The sequence below is a fragment of the Oncorhynchus mykiss genome, chromosome 22 (assembly GCF_013265735.2).
Source record: "Oncorhynchus mykiss isolate Arlee chromosome 22, USDA_OmykA_1.1, whole genome shotgun sequence".
Lineage (NCBI taxonomy): Eukaryota > Metazoa > Chordata > Actinopteri > Salmoniformes > Salmonidae > Oncorhynchus > Oncorhynchus mykiss.
The window spans coordinates 4,836,835-4,852,273 of NC_048586.1; the positions used below are offsets into that span (position 1 = coordinate 4,836,835).

General features: G+C 42.0%; 1 protein-coding gene across 3 annotated transcripts in view; it reads right to left on the reverse strand.

Annotated features, from left to right (window-relative positions):
• LOC110501274 (melanophilin) overlaps positions 1–15,439 on the reverse strand; it is a 123,947-nt gene that overhangs the window by 42,809 nt on the left and 65,699 nt on the right. For 2 of the 3 annotated variants that reach the window (XM_021578697.2, XM_021578695.2), the window contains 2 exons: positions 7,978–8,149; positions 6,705–6,976 (listed from right to left, as the gene is read on the reverse strand). In XM_021578697.2, coding sequence (XP_021434372.1) covers positions 6,705–6,976; positions 7,978–8,149 — 444 coding nt within the window. The remainder of the gene's footprint in view (positions 1–6,704; positions 6,977–7,977; positions 8,150–15,439) is intronic. The other variant, XM_021578696.2, reaches the window with a different exon arrangement.

Below are 15,439 nucleotides of genomic sequence, written 5' to 3' on the forward strand. Positions count from 1 at the left end.
AGAAGAAAGGCAGAGTTGTATGTCTCATGATTAACTACCCATGGTGTGATTGTGGTAACGTACAGAAACTCAGGTCCTTTTGTTCAGCCGACCTGCATATCCTGAGGCTGCATTTTTTATAGCTGGGGACTTTAATAAAGCAAATCTGAGAAAAACGGTACCAAAGTTCTATCAACACATTGCCTGCAGTACTCACAGGTCAAAAACACTCAACCGTTGTTACTCTCTGTTCCGGGATGGCTGCAAGGTCCTTCCCCGACCTCCCTTCGGCAAATCAGATCACGACTACATTTTGCCCCTCCCTTCCCATAGGCAGGAAGTACCCGTGCTAAGGTCTATTCAATGCTAGTCAAGACTGTTTTGATCTCGAGGACTGGGACATGTTCCGGGTTGCCTCTGAGAATAACATTAACGTATACACTGACACGGTGACTTCAGCGTATAGGGGATGCTGTTCACACTGTGATGATTAAAACCTGACCAAAAACCGTAGATAGATGGCAGCATTGAAAGCGTGAACCACTGCATTTAACCACGGCAAGGTGACTGGGAATATGATTGAATACAAATAGTCTAATTATGCCTCGGCAATCAAACAGGCAAAATGTCAGTACAGAGACAAAGTAGAGTCACAATTCAACGGCTCCGACACGAGACATACAGTGCCAGTCTAAAGTTTGGACACAGCTACTCATTCCAGGGTTTTTCTTTATTTTCACTACTTTCTACTTTGTAGAAAAATGGTGAAGACATCACATCTATGAAATAACACATATGGAATCATGTAGCAACCCAAAAAATGTGAAACAAATCAAAAAATTATTCAAATTTTAGATTCTTAAAAGCAGCTACCCTTTGCCTTGATGAAAGCTTTGCACATTCTCTCAACCAGCTTCATGAGGTAGTCAAGAGGAATGCATTTCAATTAACAGGTGTGCCTTGTTAAGTTGATTTGTGGAATTTCTTTCCTTCTTAAAGCGTTTAAGCCAATCAGTTGTGTTGTGACAAGGTAGGGGTGGTATACAGAAGATAGCCCTGTTTGGTAAAAGACCAAGTCTATATGTCATGAACAGCTCAAACAAGCAAAGAGAAATGACAGTCCATCACCACTTTAAGACATGAAGGTCAGCCAATATGGAACATTTCAAGAACTTCGAAAGTTTCTTCAAGTGCAGTTGCAAAAACCATCAAGCGCTATGATAAAACTGGTTCTCATAAGGACCGCCACAGGAAAGGAAGACCCAGAGTTAGCTCTGCTGCAGAGGATAAGTTCGATAGAGTTAACTGCACCTAAGATTGCAGTCCAAATAAATTATTCACAGAGTTCAAGTAACAGACACATCTCAACATCAACTGTTCAGAGGAGACTGAGTGAAACAGGCCTTCATGGTCGAATTGCTGCAAACAAACCACTACTAAAAGGACACCAATAATAAGAAGAGATTTGCTTGGGCCAAGAAACACGAGCAATGGACATTAGACTTGTGGTAATCTGTCCTTTGGACTGATGAGTCCAAATTTGAGATTTTTGGTTCCAACCGCCGTGTCATGTGAGACGCAGAGTAGGTGAAGGGATGATGTCCGCATGTGTGGTTCCCACTGATAAGCATAGAGGAAGATGTGTGATGCTGTGGGGGTGCTTTGCTGGTGACACTGTCAGTAATTTATTTACAATTCAAGTCACACTTAACCAGCAAGGCTACCACGGCATTCTGCAGCGGTACGCCATCGCATCTGGTTTGCACTTAGTCCCACTATCATTTGTTTTTCAACAGGACAATGACCTAAAACACACCTCCAGGCTGCATAAGGGCTATTTGACCAAGAAGGAGAGTAATGGTGTGCTGCAACAGATGACCTGGCCTCCACAATCACCCAAACTCAACCCAATTGAGATGGTTTGGGTTGAGTTGGAACGCAGAGTGAAGGAAAAGCAGCCAACAAGTGCTCAGTATATATGGGAACTCCTTCAAGACTGTTGGAAAAGCATTCCAGGTGAAGCTGGTTGAGAGAATACCAAGAGTGTGCAAAGCTGTCATCGGGAACACATTATTCCATTTCTGTGAGTAACTTCTCTGTGGAAATTGTTCAGTTTGTCTCAGTTGTTGAATCTTGTCATGCTCATACAAATATTTACACATGTTAAATTTGCTGAAAATAAATGCAGTTGACAGTGAAAGGACGTTTCTTTTTTTGCTGAGTGGCCTAGCCAGTCTCCAGATGTCAACCCCATAGAAAATCTTTGGAGGGTTGAAAGTCCGTGTTGCCCAGCAACAGCCCCAAAACATCACTGCTCTAGAGGAGATCTGCATGGAGGAATGGGCCAAAATACCAGCAACAGTGTGTGAAAACCTTGTGAAGACTTACAGAAAACGTTTGACCTCTGTCATTGCCAACAAAGGGTATATAACAAAGTATTGAGATAAACTTTTGTTATTGACCAAATACTTATTTTCCAGTTGGAGAAGTTGGAGAACCTGCACAATTGGTGGCTGACTAAACACTTTTTTTGCCCCACTGTAGATACTTTTGTACCCGTTTCCTCCAGCATCTCCACAAGGTCCTTTGCTGTCGTTCTGGGATATATTTCCCTTTTTCACTCCAAAGTACGTTCATCTCTAAGAGACAGAACGTGTCTCCTTCCTGGGCGGTATGACGGCTAAGTGGTCCCATGGTGTTTATACTTGCGTACTATTGTTTGTACAGATGAACGTGGTACCTTCAGGCGTTTGGAACTTGCTCCCAAGGATGAACCAGACTTGTGGAGGTCTATATTTTTTTCTGAGGTCTTGGCTGATTTCTTTTGATTTCCCCATGATGTTAAGCAAAGAGGCACTGAGTTTGAAAGTAGGTCTTGAAATACATCCACTAGTACACCTCCAATTGACACAAATTATGTCAATTGGCCCATCAGCAGCTTCTAAAGCCATGACATCATTTTCTGGAATTTTCCAAGCTGTTTAAAGGCACAGTCAACTTAGTGTATGTAAACTTCTGACCCACTGGAATTGTGTTACAGTGAAATCTGTGAAATAATGTCTGTAAACAAAAATTACTTATGTCATGCGCAAAGTAGATTTCCTAACCGACTTGCCAAAACGACACTTTGTTAACAAGAAATTTGTGGAGTGGTTGCAAAACAAGTTTTAATGACTCCAACCTAGGTATATGTAAACTTACGACTTCAACTGTATACTTGCCGCCCCATGTATACGTACGTAGGTACATACAGTATATCACAAAAGTGAGTACACCCCTAACATTTTTGTAAATATTTGAGTATATATTTTCATGTGATAACACTGAAGAAATGACACTTTGCTACAATGTAAAGTAGTGAGTGTACAGCTTGTATAACAGTGTAAATTTGCTGTCCCCTCAAAATAACTCAACACACAGGCATTAATGTCTAAACCGCTGGTCACAAAAGTGAGTACACCCCTAAGTGAAAATGTCCAAATTGGGCCCAATTAGCCATTTTCCCTCCCCGGTGTCATGTGACAAGCTTCTCACCCGATTTGATACGTTTGAAGTGTCGTGTGTGTCTCTCTTCAGAGCAGGTGTAACAGTATAACTTTAGACCTTCCCCTCGCCCATACCCGGGCACGAACCAGGGACCCTCTGCACACATCAACAACAGTCACCCACGAAGCATCGTTACCCATCGCTCCACAAAAGCCGCGACCCTTGCAGAGCAAGGGGAACCACTACTTCATGGTCTCAGAGCAAGTGACGCCACCAATTGAAACGCTATTTAGCGTGCACCACCGCTAACTAGCTAACATCCATTACACAGGGCACCTCTCAAGGGGGTTATATCTGGCGTCTCGTGGGAAGTCGATGTTGAAGTATTCCTGGAGGGATTGATGCAATTGTGGTGGGAACCATGAAGCCACTTCTTTCGAATGCCCGACAAGGATGAAAGAGAAATAAGGTGGCCAAAGTCAGTGCTGTTCAGAGCATTTCACATGCAACAGCTGTTAAAACAGTTGAGGGTTTGAATTATGCTTCTGAAGAGTCCATGGTGGTGGATTGTCCAGCATTGCGGCTGCAGGGGTTGCCTTTCACCAGCAGGACCCTGACATTTTAAAGGTTAAGATGGTGGACTTTGTGTCCTTTATAGCTATGGTGATTAATGGCACTGCCAAGGTGGAGAGACGGTCCAGGAAAATCTATATCATTGTGGATGCGGCGGAGCGGTTCCTGGGACTGAAACATTTCTCGGCGGAGGAGTTACATGAAATATTGCCAAAAAGCTGTACCACCCTCTCAGGCCCTAGATCTTGAGAAGGGAGATATGGAGATTTGAAAGAAGAGTGAGTTTTTGCTTTTGTCAATGTACTATTTTTATTTGGGTGGATTAAGTTAGTTTCGCTATCACGTCCGGATTTGATTTTTACATTGTTTTGGTTTTTCAACCCGTCCAGTTGGTGGCGGCTTTACATATTTTGGGGTTGTAGTCTGCCATAAAACCCACGCTGCTTTTTTGAAAGATGTCACGTAGTAGAAATGCAAAAGTGTTGCTCTCCACTTTCTGGAGGACCGAGTTTTGAAATCAGTGGAATGCCGATTGGAATTAGAGTATGATAGCTAAGGAGATGGAGACAATTCTGGTGTTTGATTGCAAATATGCAGACGGAGTCAAAAAGAGAACACTGAACGATGTTGTATAAAACACCTATCTCCGGATTACATCTTCAAACTAAGGGCATCCCTGGCATCCGTCACAGAGATGGAGAAGCGTCCATCCAGGTATACGGGTAAGATAGTCTATCTAGCTACATTTTCAGATATTATACCTTTTAACTTTGTCAGGTATTCATTTTAATTTCAAGTTAAAGTGTACTGTTAGCTAGCTGGCTATCGTTAACTGGCTGGCTCGCTAGCTAATGTTACGTGTATGATCTGTGTAGTAATATTATTTGTATCTTAGAGCCATTTGCATTGCTAGTTATAGCCTAATGTTAGCTAGCTAGCTAACATTGAACCTGGTTGGTTAGATACCTGCAGATTCATGCAGGGTAGTAATGTTATGATTTGGGATTATGGTTCATTGTTTAGCGAGCTAACTAAATGTCAAAAAAAAGACTCCACTATGCAAGTAACCATTTCAGTACACCGTCTGTATCATGTGCACGTGACAAATAAACATAGATTTTATTTGATATAGTATGCGTTTACCAGAGACGTAATGTGAAGAACATGACCTGCACTAAAGTCAAATTAGGATATAACGTTAGGCCAATGAGACAGTGTCCAAGTTCACATGTGAATCCATAAAGAGATGGGTGAGGCTAAGGTTTTAGAGGGTGTGAACAATGCTGAATGGGTGTCAACAAAGTAGAGCTCTCCAGTAGGTTTACCAAAACATTTTAGCAACCAGGAAACAATTCTAATTTTAGCAAACAGGAAATGGCGTAGCAATTTCTCTATAGTACATCTAAGTAAAAGGTATTCTGTTATTTGCGTTTCTTCTGCTCAGTTTCTTGGGAAGTTGTGTCATTTCGCTCCAGTTCACACTGACAGTGTACCATCACTATCAGAAAACTCTGCAATGTCTGGTTCAATGACAATGTTCTTGTTACCCAAGTCAAGGATTTGATCATCATCTGATTTATTTTCAGTCTTAGAGAGTCAGCTCGTCTTCCTCCAGAAATAAGTAAATCACAACATTCTCAACAATCAAGGCTAGCCAGGAAGAATCCTTTGTTTCTCCATGAAAAATAAAACTAGCTAGTAACAATGTATTTTTCATTCATATCACCTATGAGTTTGTTATTGAGGCACATGAAAGTACACATGTTTAATAAGGCGTTTCTGCCCCCCCCCCCCCCCCCCCCCGAATAAACATTGTTATGAAAAAATATTATTTGAATTAGAAATGTCGGTTTTACAGCACACTTGAGAGATCCAGACACATTTGTCAATAAAACAGATGAATGCAACTGTTTACGTCAAATTGTTTTGTGTTCTACTTGTAGCCTTGGTTGTCCTGAAAACTTAGTTGTGAGGCTAAATAGGGGTTGGACATGCAGATAAATGAAATGTCGATTTTCGCTGGAGTCTTGGGTCTGATAGGGTTAATCCCACTTTGTAACACAATAACATGTTAAGAAATCCAGGGGGGGGGGGGGGGGGGGGGGGGGGGGGAATATTTATGATCGGCAAAGGTCGGAGTCAGTAGTAACATATGAATATGATGCAATATCCTGTTCTCCATATCTCCCTTCTAACAGCTGTGTCTCCACTCCATGTGTCACACTGATGTTGTTCCCTGTGTTGGTGGGGACCCTGGGTGAATGCTTGCATGAGAGTCTCAACGTAACTCAGCTCAAGTGATCACTTCCCGTCTATGTTACAGAACCAACATCCAGACAAGAGTTCAACGATTATGCAAGATAAAACACTCAGGTTGTGTTTACACAGGCAGTCCAAATCTGATATTTTGCCCAATTATTGACTCGAGCTGATCTGATTGGTCAAAAGACCATTTAGTGGGAAAATATCAGAATTGGTCTGCCTGTGTAGACACAGCCTTACATACACTTATCCTGGCAAGACGGTTGGTCTCAATGGATGGTTAACTATTCATTATAGACATCCTGCAAACCTAGTTGGAGTCTCATGGTGTTTGTGGGTGTGTCATTTCCAATGTCCTATACATCTGGCGGAGCGGAGCCCCTTAGTGTGTCTGTGTCCTTTACCTGTGGCGGTGCCCCGTGGTTGAGGCTTTCCTGTGAGGAGAAGTGGCTGTGACTACGTCGGCGCGACGGCAGACGCTGGTACTGGCGCTGGTACTCTTCCTCTTCCTCCGAGTCCTCCAGGCCATACAGTTGTCCGCTGCTGCGAAGGTGCCCGTTGTTGGCACTGCCACACGAAGACTGGCTCATCCTGGACAAGGATCGTGCCCGCATCATCCAGTTCTCTGGGTACGGCACCTCGTCTGTCCGGATAGAGAGTTCATAGACGGGGGGACCTAGTGAAGTTATTATTACGGAATCCATGTTCATGTAGGAAAGAGCAAGAGATGTTGTACCTAGTGTAATAATGTGTACCTTTTGGGTGATCCGTTATATTCTACTTCTAGCAGAGTGCGTTCTTGCCAGAGTGCACTCTTGGTTCAAATAGTATTGGAGTACTGGAATACCATATTGAGTGCCAGATAGTTTGGATTTGCACTTTTTGGACTATTCTATTTTGCTCCAGGAAAGCTCAATCAAGCACAGCAAGGGTTGCAAAGCTACCAGTAATTTATCAAAGTAATCTATGGCAATCTATGGTAACTTTGGTCATTTGTACTTAAATATATATATATATATTTAAAGTTATTCATATATAGTATTCATTTTTTATATCTATGTTCATATTGTCCATGAGTTTTGGTTCAAGAAAAAATTGCCTAATGAATTAAAAAAGCATCTAATAAACAATGCCATGACATGCATCACTTCAATGTATTGACTTTTCACAACTGCCACCAGTTTGCCACCAAAACATTGGTTGTAAAATAATATTTCATGCTGAAATCCTAATATTAAACACCAATGTTGTTCACTAAAATGATGGTTTATATTTAGGATAATGTTTTACAGCTTTGTCATACATTTTTTACATTTAAAAATCATCAAATTGTATTATTTTATATATTTTACGTGGCCACACAGAGGGCCAGAGATAATCAGAAGTGATAATCTGAAGTACCTGAAAATGCCACTAGATGTCATCTGTTAAAATGAATTTGAAAAACGTAAACGTTACCAAAGTTCTCGTAGTGTAATGGTAAACTTAAAAAGTTACAGTAATATACCCTCCCTTCGCAACCCTATTAACAGCTAAGGCATTTAGGCTTGACCCTTGGCTACATTGTATGTATGTACTTTGTGTCCTAATATCAATGAGCACATACACTTCTTCTATTGTATATATTAATGTATGTTAGTGGGGGTGTACGTCTAACACACATGGTGTAGTCCTCACCGAAGCGGGCCGGCTTGTCCAGCAGACTCATCCGGCGGCTGTGGAGGACCTCCGTGTTGAACTCAGAGTGTCTCTCACCCTGCTCCTCCAGGATCTGCTGGAACATGCAGGCCATGTCGGCCTCGGCTGTCAGGGACTCCCGTGTGCCGCCCTCCAGACTGCTCTGTGGACTCTGGAGACATCACCATGTCAGTAATTCTCTAGGCAAGATTATTTTAGAAAACATTTGTTTTTCACTAATGTTTGTCATCGTGCCATTGTGGTGTTTTGAGCCCGGCTGTGCTAATTACAAAGAAGCGCGAAAATTAGCTACCTTTAACCGTTCTACCAGAGTTTCACTGCGATTCTGCTAGTGGCCCGCGTCTATCAAAAATGATGCAGCGACCAAAGATTATCAGAGGGATTTGCAGGCTGATGGGAAATCAATTTCCAGCTCTGAAGTGATGTAACAACCTAATGTTAGCTAGCTTGCTAGCCTAGCTGGGTCAGTTAGCTAACTTAACATCCTGTATTAAACTGTATTAAACTCTGAAAGCCATCAGCTAAGTTAAATCAAATAGATATATTTTGGCATACACAGTCAATCAAGGTAGCTTATGACATGATACTGCTAATTTAGTCATTGCTAGACTGTTAGCTACCTTCAGCAGATTAAACATGTTTGTTTGTTTGTTCTATCTTTGACTGACATTAGCTAACGTAAGCTAGCTAATGTTACTCTTATTTGGTAGCCAACTATTCCACCCTTGTTTGGAAAACACTCAATTACTAAAAATATAATTTTTTAAATAGCCAATTCACTCTCTGTTTGTGGGTTGGTAGCAATGATGAATGTGTTTAAATCATCTATGGTTGGTTGGCTGACTATTGAAATGTCCATGTTAGGTATGCTTAGCTAGCCAGTCTAACAGAGATCAATACAATTAGTGGGGTGGCTAAATTGTGTATGGTTCTGTACTCTGTTGTAGGTGGTACAGAATCTGATTCCACCAACATGCGCTTCTAACCCCTAGCTCTGCACAAGGTAAGTTAGACAAAATATTTACAAGCTAACGGTTAAAATAGCTGAATGTACAGTAAGCATGGTATAAACAGAAATTGGGTAGTGTTTGTATGGTTTGTGTTTGTTATGGGTAACAGGTGTTTAGAGGTAGCCTGAGAACCACAGAATACCTTCCAGACCATGTAATCAATTTAGTCTACCCCTCTTCTCTTTTTTACCCTTTCTTTTTGTAAAAATCACATTATCTGGAGTCATTCCACAGTGCCACAGTTTTGGGTACACAAGCATGAGGGAGCGGACACACCTTGCAGTACTCAAGGGGCACTGAAAGGTATAAAATGAAGACTACAATAGTAATGTCACAACCACCTCATTCTTCTGTCTGCAGATTCTCAAAACACAGCACAAAGACGAGTCTAAGAATAATACAAAAAACAAAAACATACAAACAATAAAAAATAAAACATTGTAATAATAATATATTGAATGCATTAACAGAAATAACCATAACCAAACAAACATTGTAGCTTAGAAATTATGGTAATTAACGGTAAACCTACTACTGGTGATACTGACTCCTGAACATCTAATCAAATGAGTACCCCCCCCCCCCATTTTACGCTGCTGCTACTCTCTGATTATTATCTATGCATAGTCATTTTAATAACTCTACCTACAAGTACATTTTACCTCAATCACCTCGACTAACCGGTGCCCCTGCACATTGACTTTGTACTGGTACCCCTATATAGCCTCGCTATTGTTATTTTACTATTGCTCTTTTAAATGTATATATTTATTTCACCTTTATTTAATTAACCAGGTAGGCTAGTTGAGAACACCTTTATTTAACCAGGTAGGCTAGTTGAGAACACCTTTATTTAACCAGGTAGGCTAGTTGAGAACAAGTTCTCATTTGCAACTGCGACCTGGCCAAGATAAAGCATAGCAATTCGACACATACAACAACACAGAGTTACACATGGAATAAACAAAACATACAGTCAATAATTCAGTAGAAAAATAAGTCTATATACAATGTGAGCAAATGAGGTGAGATAAGGGAGGTAAAGGCAAAAAAAAGGCCATGGTGGCGAGGTAAATACAATATAGCAAGTAAAGCACTGGAATGGTAGATTTGCAGTGGAATAATTTGCAAAGTAGAAATAGAAATAATGGGGTGCAAAGGAGCAAAAATAAATAAATAGCAGTAGGGGAAGAGGTAGTTGTTTGGGCTAAATTATAGATGGACTATGTACACGTGCAGTAACCTGTGAGCTGCTCTGACAGATGGTGCTTAAAGCTAGTGAAGGAGATGTGTTTCCAGCTTCAGAGATTTTTGCAGTTCGTTCAAGTCATTGGCAGCAGAGAATTGGAAGGAAAGACGGCCAAAGGAGGAATTGGGTTTGGGGGTGACCAGTGAGATATACCTGCTGGAGCGCGTGCTACGAGTGGGTGCTGCTATGGTGACAAGTGAGCTCAGATAAGGCGGGGCTTTACCTAGCAGAGACTTGTAGATAACCTTTAGCCATTGGGTTTGGCGATGAGTATGAAGAGAGTGCCATCCAACGAGAGCGCACAGGTCGCAATGGTGGGTAGTGTATGGGGCTTTGGTGACAAAACGGATGGCACTGTGATAGACTACATCGAATTTGTTGAGTAGTGTTGGAGGCTATTTTATAGATGACATCACCGAATTCGAGGATCGGTAGGATGGTCAGTTTTACGAGGGTATGTTTGGCAGCATGAGTGAAGGATGCTTTGTTGCGATATAGGAAGCCGATTCTAGATTTAATTTTGGATTGGAGATGCTTAATGTGAGGCTGGAAGGAGAGTTTACAGTCTAAGCAGACACCTAGGTATTTGTAGTTGTCCATGTATTCTAAGTCAGAGCCGTCCAGAGTAGTGATGCTGGACGGGTGAGCAGGTGCGGGCAGTGATTGGTTGAATGGCATGCATTTAGCTTTACTTGCGTTTAAGAGCAGTAGGAGGCCATGGAAGGAGAGTTGTATGGCATTGAAGCTCGTCTGGAGGTTGTTAACACAGTGTCCATAGAGGGGCCAGAAGTATACAGTATGGTGGGATTCGAAATGGTGGCTAATCTGTTAACTTGGCTTTCGAAGACCTTAGAAAGACAGGGTAGGATAGATATATGTCTGTAGCAGTTTGGGTCTAGAGTGTCACCCCCTTTGAAGAGGGGGATGACCGCGGCAGCTTTCCAATCTTTGGGAATCTCAGACGATACGAAAGAGGTTAAACAGGCTAGTAATACAGGTTGCAACAATTTCGGCAGATCATTTTAGAAAGAGAGGGTCCTTACTCATTTGTAGGGGTCAAGATTTTGCAGCTCTTTCAGAACATCAGCTATCTGGATTTGGATGAAGGAGAAATGGTGGGGGCTTTGGCGGGTTGCTGTGGACAGTGCAGGGCATTTGACCAGGTTAGGGGTAGCCAGGTGGAAAGCATGGCCAGCCGTAGAGAAATGCTTATTGAAATTCTCAATTATAGTGGATTTATCGGTGGCGACAGTGTTTCCTAGCCTCAGAGCAGTGGGCAGCTGGGAGGAGGTGCTCTTATTCTCCATGGACTTTACAGTGTCCCAGAACTTTTTTGAGTTAGTACGACAGAATGCAAATTTATTTTAGGAAAGCTAAGGCTAGCTTTTTCAAACTGCCTGTGTATATTTGTTCCTAACTTCCCTGAAAAGTTGCATATCACGGGGGCTATTCAATGCTAATGCAGAACGCCACAGGATGTTTTTGTGCTGGTCAAGGGCAGACCGGTCAGGAGTGAACCAAGGACTATATCTATTCCAAGTTCCACATTTTTGGAATGGGGCATGCTTTTTTAAGATGGTGAGGAAGGCACTTTTAAAGAATAGCCAGGCATCATCTACTGACGGGATGAGGTCAATGTCATTCCAGGATACCCTGGCCAGGTCGATTAGAAAGGCCTGCTCGCAGAAATGTTTTAGGGAGCGTTTGACAGTGATGAGGGGAGGTCGTTTGGTCGCAGACCCATTACGGATGAAGGGAATGAGGCAGTGATTGTTGAGATCTTGATTGAAAGAGGTGTATTTGGAGGGCGAGTTAGTTAGGATGACATCTGAGGGTGCCCGTGTTTACGGATTTGGAGTTGTACCTGGTAGGTTCATTGATCATTTCTGTGAGATTGAGGGCATCAAGCTTAGATTGTAGGATGGCTGGGGTGTTAAGCATGTCCCAGTTTAGGTCACCTAGTAGCACAAACTCTGAAGATAGATGGGGGGCAATCAATTAACATATGGTATCAAGGGCACAGCTGGGGGCAGAGGGAGGTCTATAGCAAGAGGCAACAGTGAGAGATTTGTTTCTGGAAAGGTGAAATTTTAGAAGTAGAAGCTCAAATTGTTTGGGTACAGACTTGGATAGCCTGCAGAGTTCTGTATTACTATCTCTGCAGTAGATTGCAACACATGCCCCTTTGGCAGTTCTATCTTGGCGGAAAATGTTATAGTTAGCGGTTAAGACATCTGGGTTGGCAGAGTGTGCTAAAGCAGTGAGTAAAACAAACTGAGGGAGTAGGTTTCTAATGTTAACATGCATGAAACCAAGGCTTTTACGGTTACAGAAGTCAACAAATGAGAGCACCTAGGGAGTGGTAGTGGGGCTAGGCTCTGCAGGACCTGGATTAACCTCTACATCACCAGAGGAGAAGTAGGATAAGGGTACGGCTAAATGCTATACGAACTGGCCGTCTAGCACCTTCGGAACAGAGAGTAAAAGGAGCAGGTTTCTGGGCACGATAGCATAGATTCAAGGCATAGTTTACAGACAAAGGTAAGGTAGGATGTGAGTACATTGGAGGTAAACCTAGGCATTGAGAAATGATGAGAGAGATATAGTCTCTAGAGACGTTTAAACCAGGTGATGTCATCGCATATGTAGGAGGTGGAACAACAAGGTTGGCTAAGGCATATTGAGCAGGGCTAGAGGCTCTACAGTGAAATAAGACAGTAATCACTAACCAGGACAGTAATGAATGAGGCATATTGATATTAGAAAGAGGCATGCGTAGCCAAGTGAACATATGGGTCCAGTGAGTGGTTGGGATGACTGAGGACACGGAGATTCAGACAGTTAGCCGGCCGATGCTAACAAGCTAACAGTTAGTAGGCCGGGGCTAAACAAGCTAGCAGTTAGCAGACTGGGGCTGGCAAGCTAGCAGTTAGCAGACCGGGTTTGCAAGCAAGCAGTTAGCAGGGGCTAGCAGTTAGCAGACCGGGGCAGGCAAACTAGCAGCACTTTAATTATTTGTTACTTTTATTTCTTGTTTTTTAAGGTATTGTTCTTAACTACATTGTTGGTTAAGGGATGTAAGTAAGCATTTCACTGTAAGGTGAATGTGACAAATAGCATTTGATTTGACTGGTGTGCCATCCACGTGGCCTCTGCAAGAGATTAGCCCACTCAGACAGGCGTGAATCAGACAGGTGTCTAGTGTGCCATAATTTTTATAAACATATTAGCCACTATTCGAATAAAAAAATATCAGTCGACCAAAACCAAACAATCGACCAGTTGACTAAATGGGGTCAGCCCTACCAATTAAAACCAATTCGAGGAAAGTGGAAAAAATATCAGAATTGGGCTGCCTGTGTAAACGCAGCCAGTGTGGCTCAGCTTAAGACAATGTCGAACACACAGCAGACTGCTGAGGGGAGGACGGCTCATAATAAATGTCCGGAACGGAGCAAATGGAATGAGATTTGATGTATTTGATACCATTCAGGCTGTCGTGAACAAAACGCACCAACAAAACAGAGTTTTTGGGACATAAAGGGGGACTTTATCGAACAAAACAAACATTTATTGTGTAACAGGGTCTCTTGTGACTGAAACCATATGAAGATCATCAAAGGTAAGTGATTAATTTTATCGCTATTTCTGACATTTGTAATTCCTTTACTTGGATGTAAAATGTTTGTATGCTTTTGTAAGCGGGGTGCTGTCCTCAGATAATCGCATGGTATGCTTTCGCTGTAAAGCCTTTTTGAAATCTGACACAGCGACTGGATTAACAAGAAATTAATCTTTAAACCGATGTATAACACTTGTATTTTTATGAATGTTTAATTTGACTATTTCTGTATTTTGAATTTGGCGCTCTGCAATTTCAACGGATGTTGGCCAGGTGGGACCCTACCGTCCCACCTGCTTATAATAACACTTTTTTGGTTACTACATGATTCCATATGTGTTATTTCATAGTTTTGATGTCTTCACTATGATTCTACAATGTAGAAAATAGTAAAAATAAAGAAAAACCCTTAATGAGTAGGTGTCCAAACTTTTGACATCTACTCAACGAGTACCATTGAAATACTTTTAGCCAGTTGAGTCCAAAGTTTCTTCAAGAATGTCCTTTTCTATTTTGCTTATGAAATCCCAAATTTACAAAGTTGTAACGCGACGATTCTATTCACTGCAGATCCCTAATCTATGGATTTCACATGACTGGCAGAGGTGCAGCCCCTTGGATGCCAGGCCCACAAACTGGGGAGCTTTGTGAACAAGTGGTGGCGGTGGGGTTATGGTATGAGCAGGCATAAGCTATGGACAATTAACACAATTGCATTTTATAGATAGCAATTTGAATGCACAAAGAGATCATGAGGTCCAATTCATGCCATTCATCCGCCGCCATCACCTCATGTTTTAGGATGATAATGCACGCCCCCATGTCGCAAGGATCTGTACACAATTTCTGGAAGCCTTGCGAAAGTATTCGGCCCCCTTGAACTTTGCGACCTTTTGCCACATTTCAGGCTTCAAACATAAAGATATAAAACTGTATTTTTTTGTGAAGAATCAACAACAAGTGGGACACAATCATGAAGTGGAACGACATTTATTGGATATTTCAAACTTTTTTAACAAATCAAAAACTGAAAAATTGGGCGTGCAAAATTATTCAGCCCCTTTACTTTCAGTGCAGCAAACTCTCTCCAGAAGTTCAGTGAGGATCTCTGAATGATCCAATGTTGACCTAAATGACTAATGATAAATACAATCCACCTGTGTGTAATCAAGTCTCCGTATAAATGCACCTGCACTGTGATAGTCTCAGAGGTCCGTTAAAAGCGCAGAGAGCATCATGAAGAACAAGGAACACACCAGGCAGGTCCGAGATACTGTTGTGAAGAAGTTTAAAGCCGGATTTGGATACAAAAAGATTTCCCAAGCTTTAAACATCCCAAGGAGCACTGTGCAAGCGATAATATTGAAATGGAAGGAGTATCAGACCACTGCAAATCTACCAAGACCTGGCCGTCCCTTTAAACTTTCAGCTCATACAAGGAGAAGACTGATCAGAGATGCAGCCAAGAGGCCCATGATCACTCTGGATGAACTGCAGAGATCTACAGCTGAGGTGGGAGACTCTGTCCATAGGACAACAATCAGTTGTATATTGCACAAA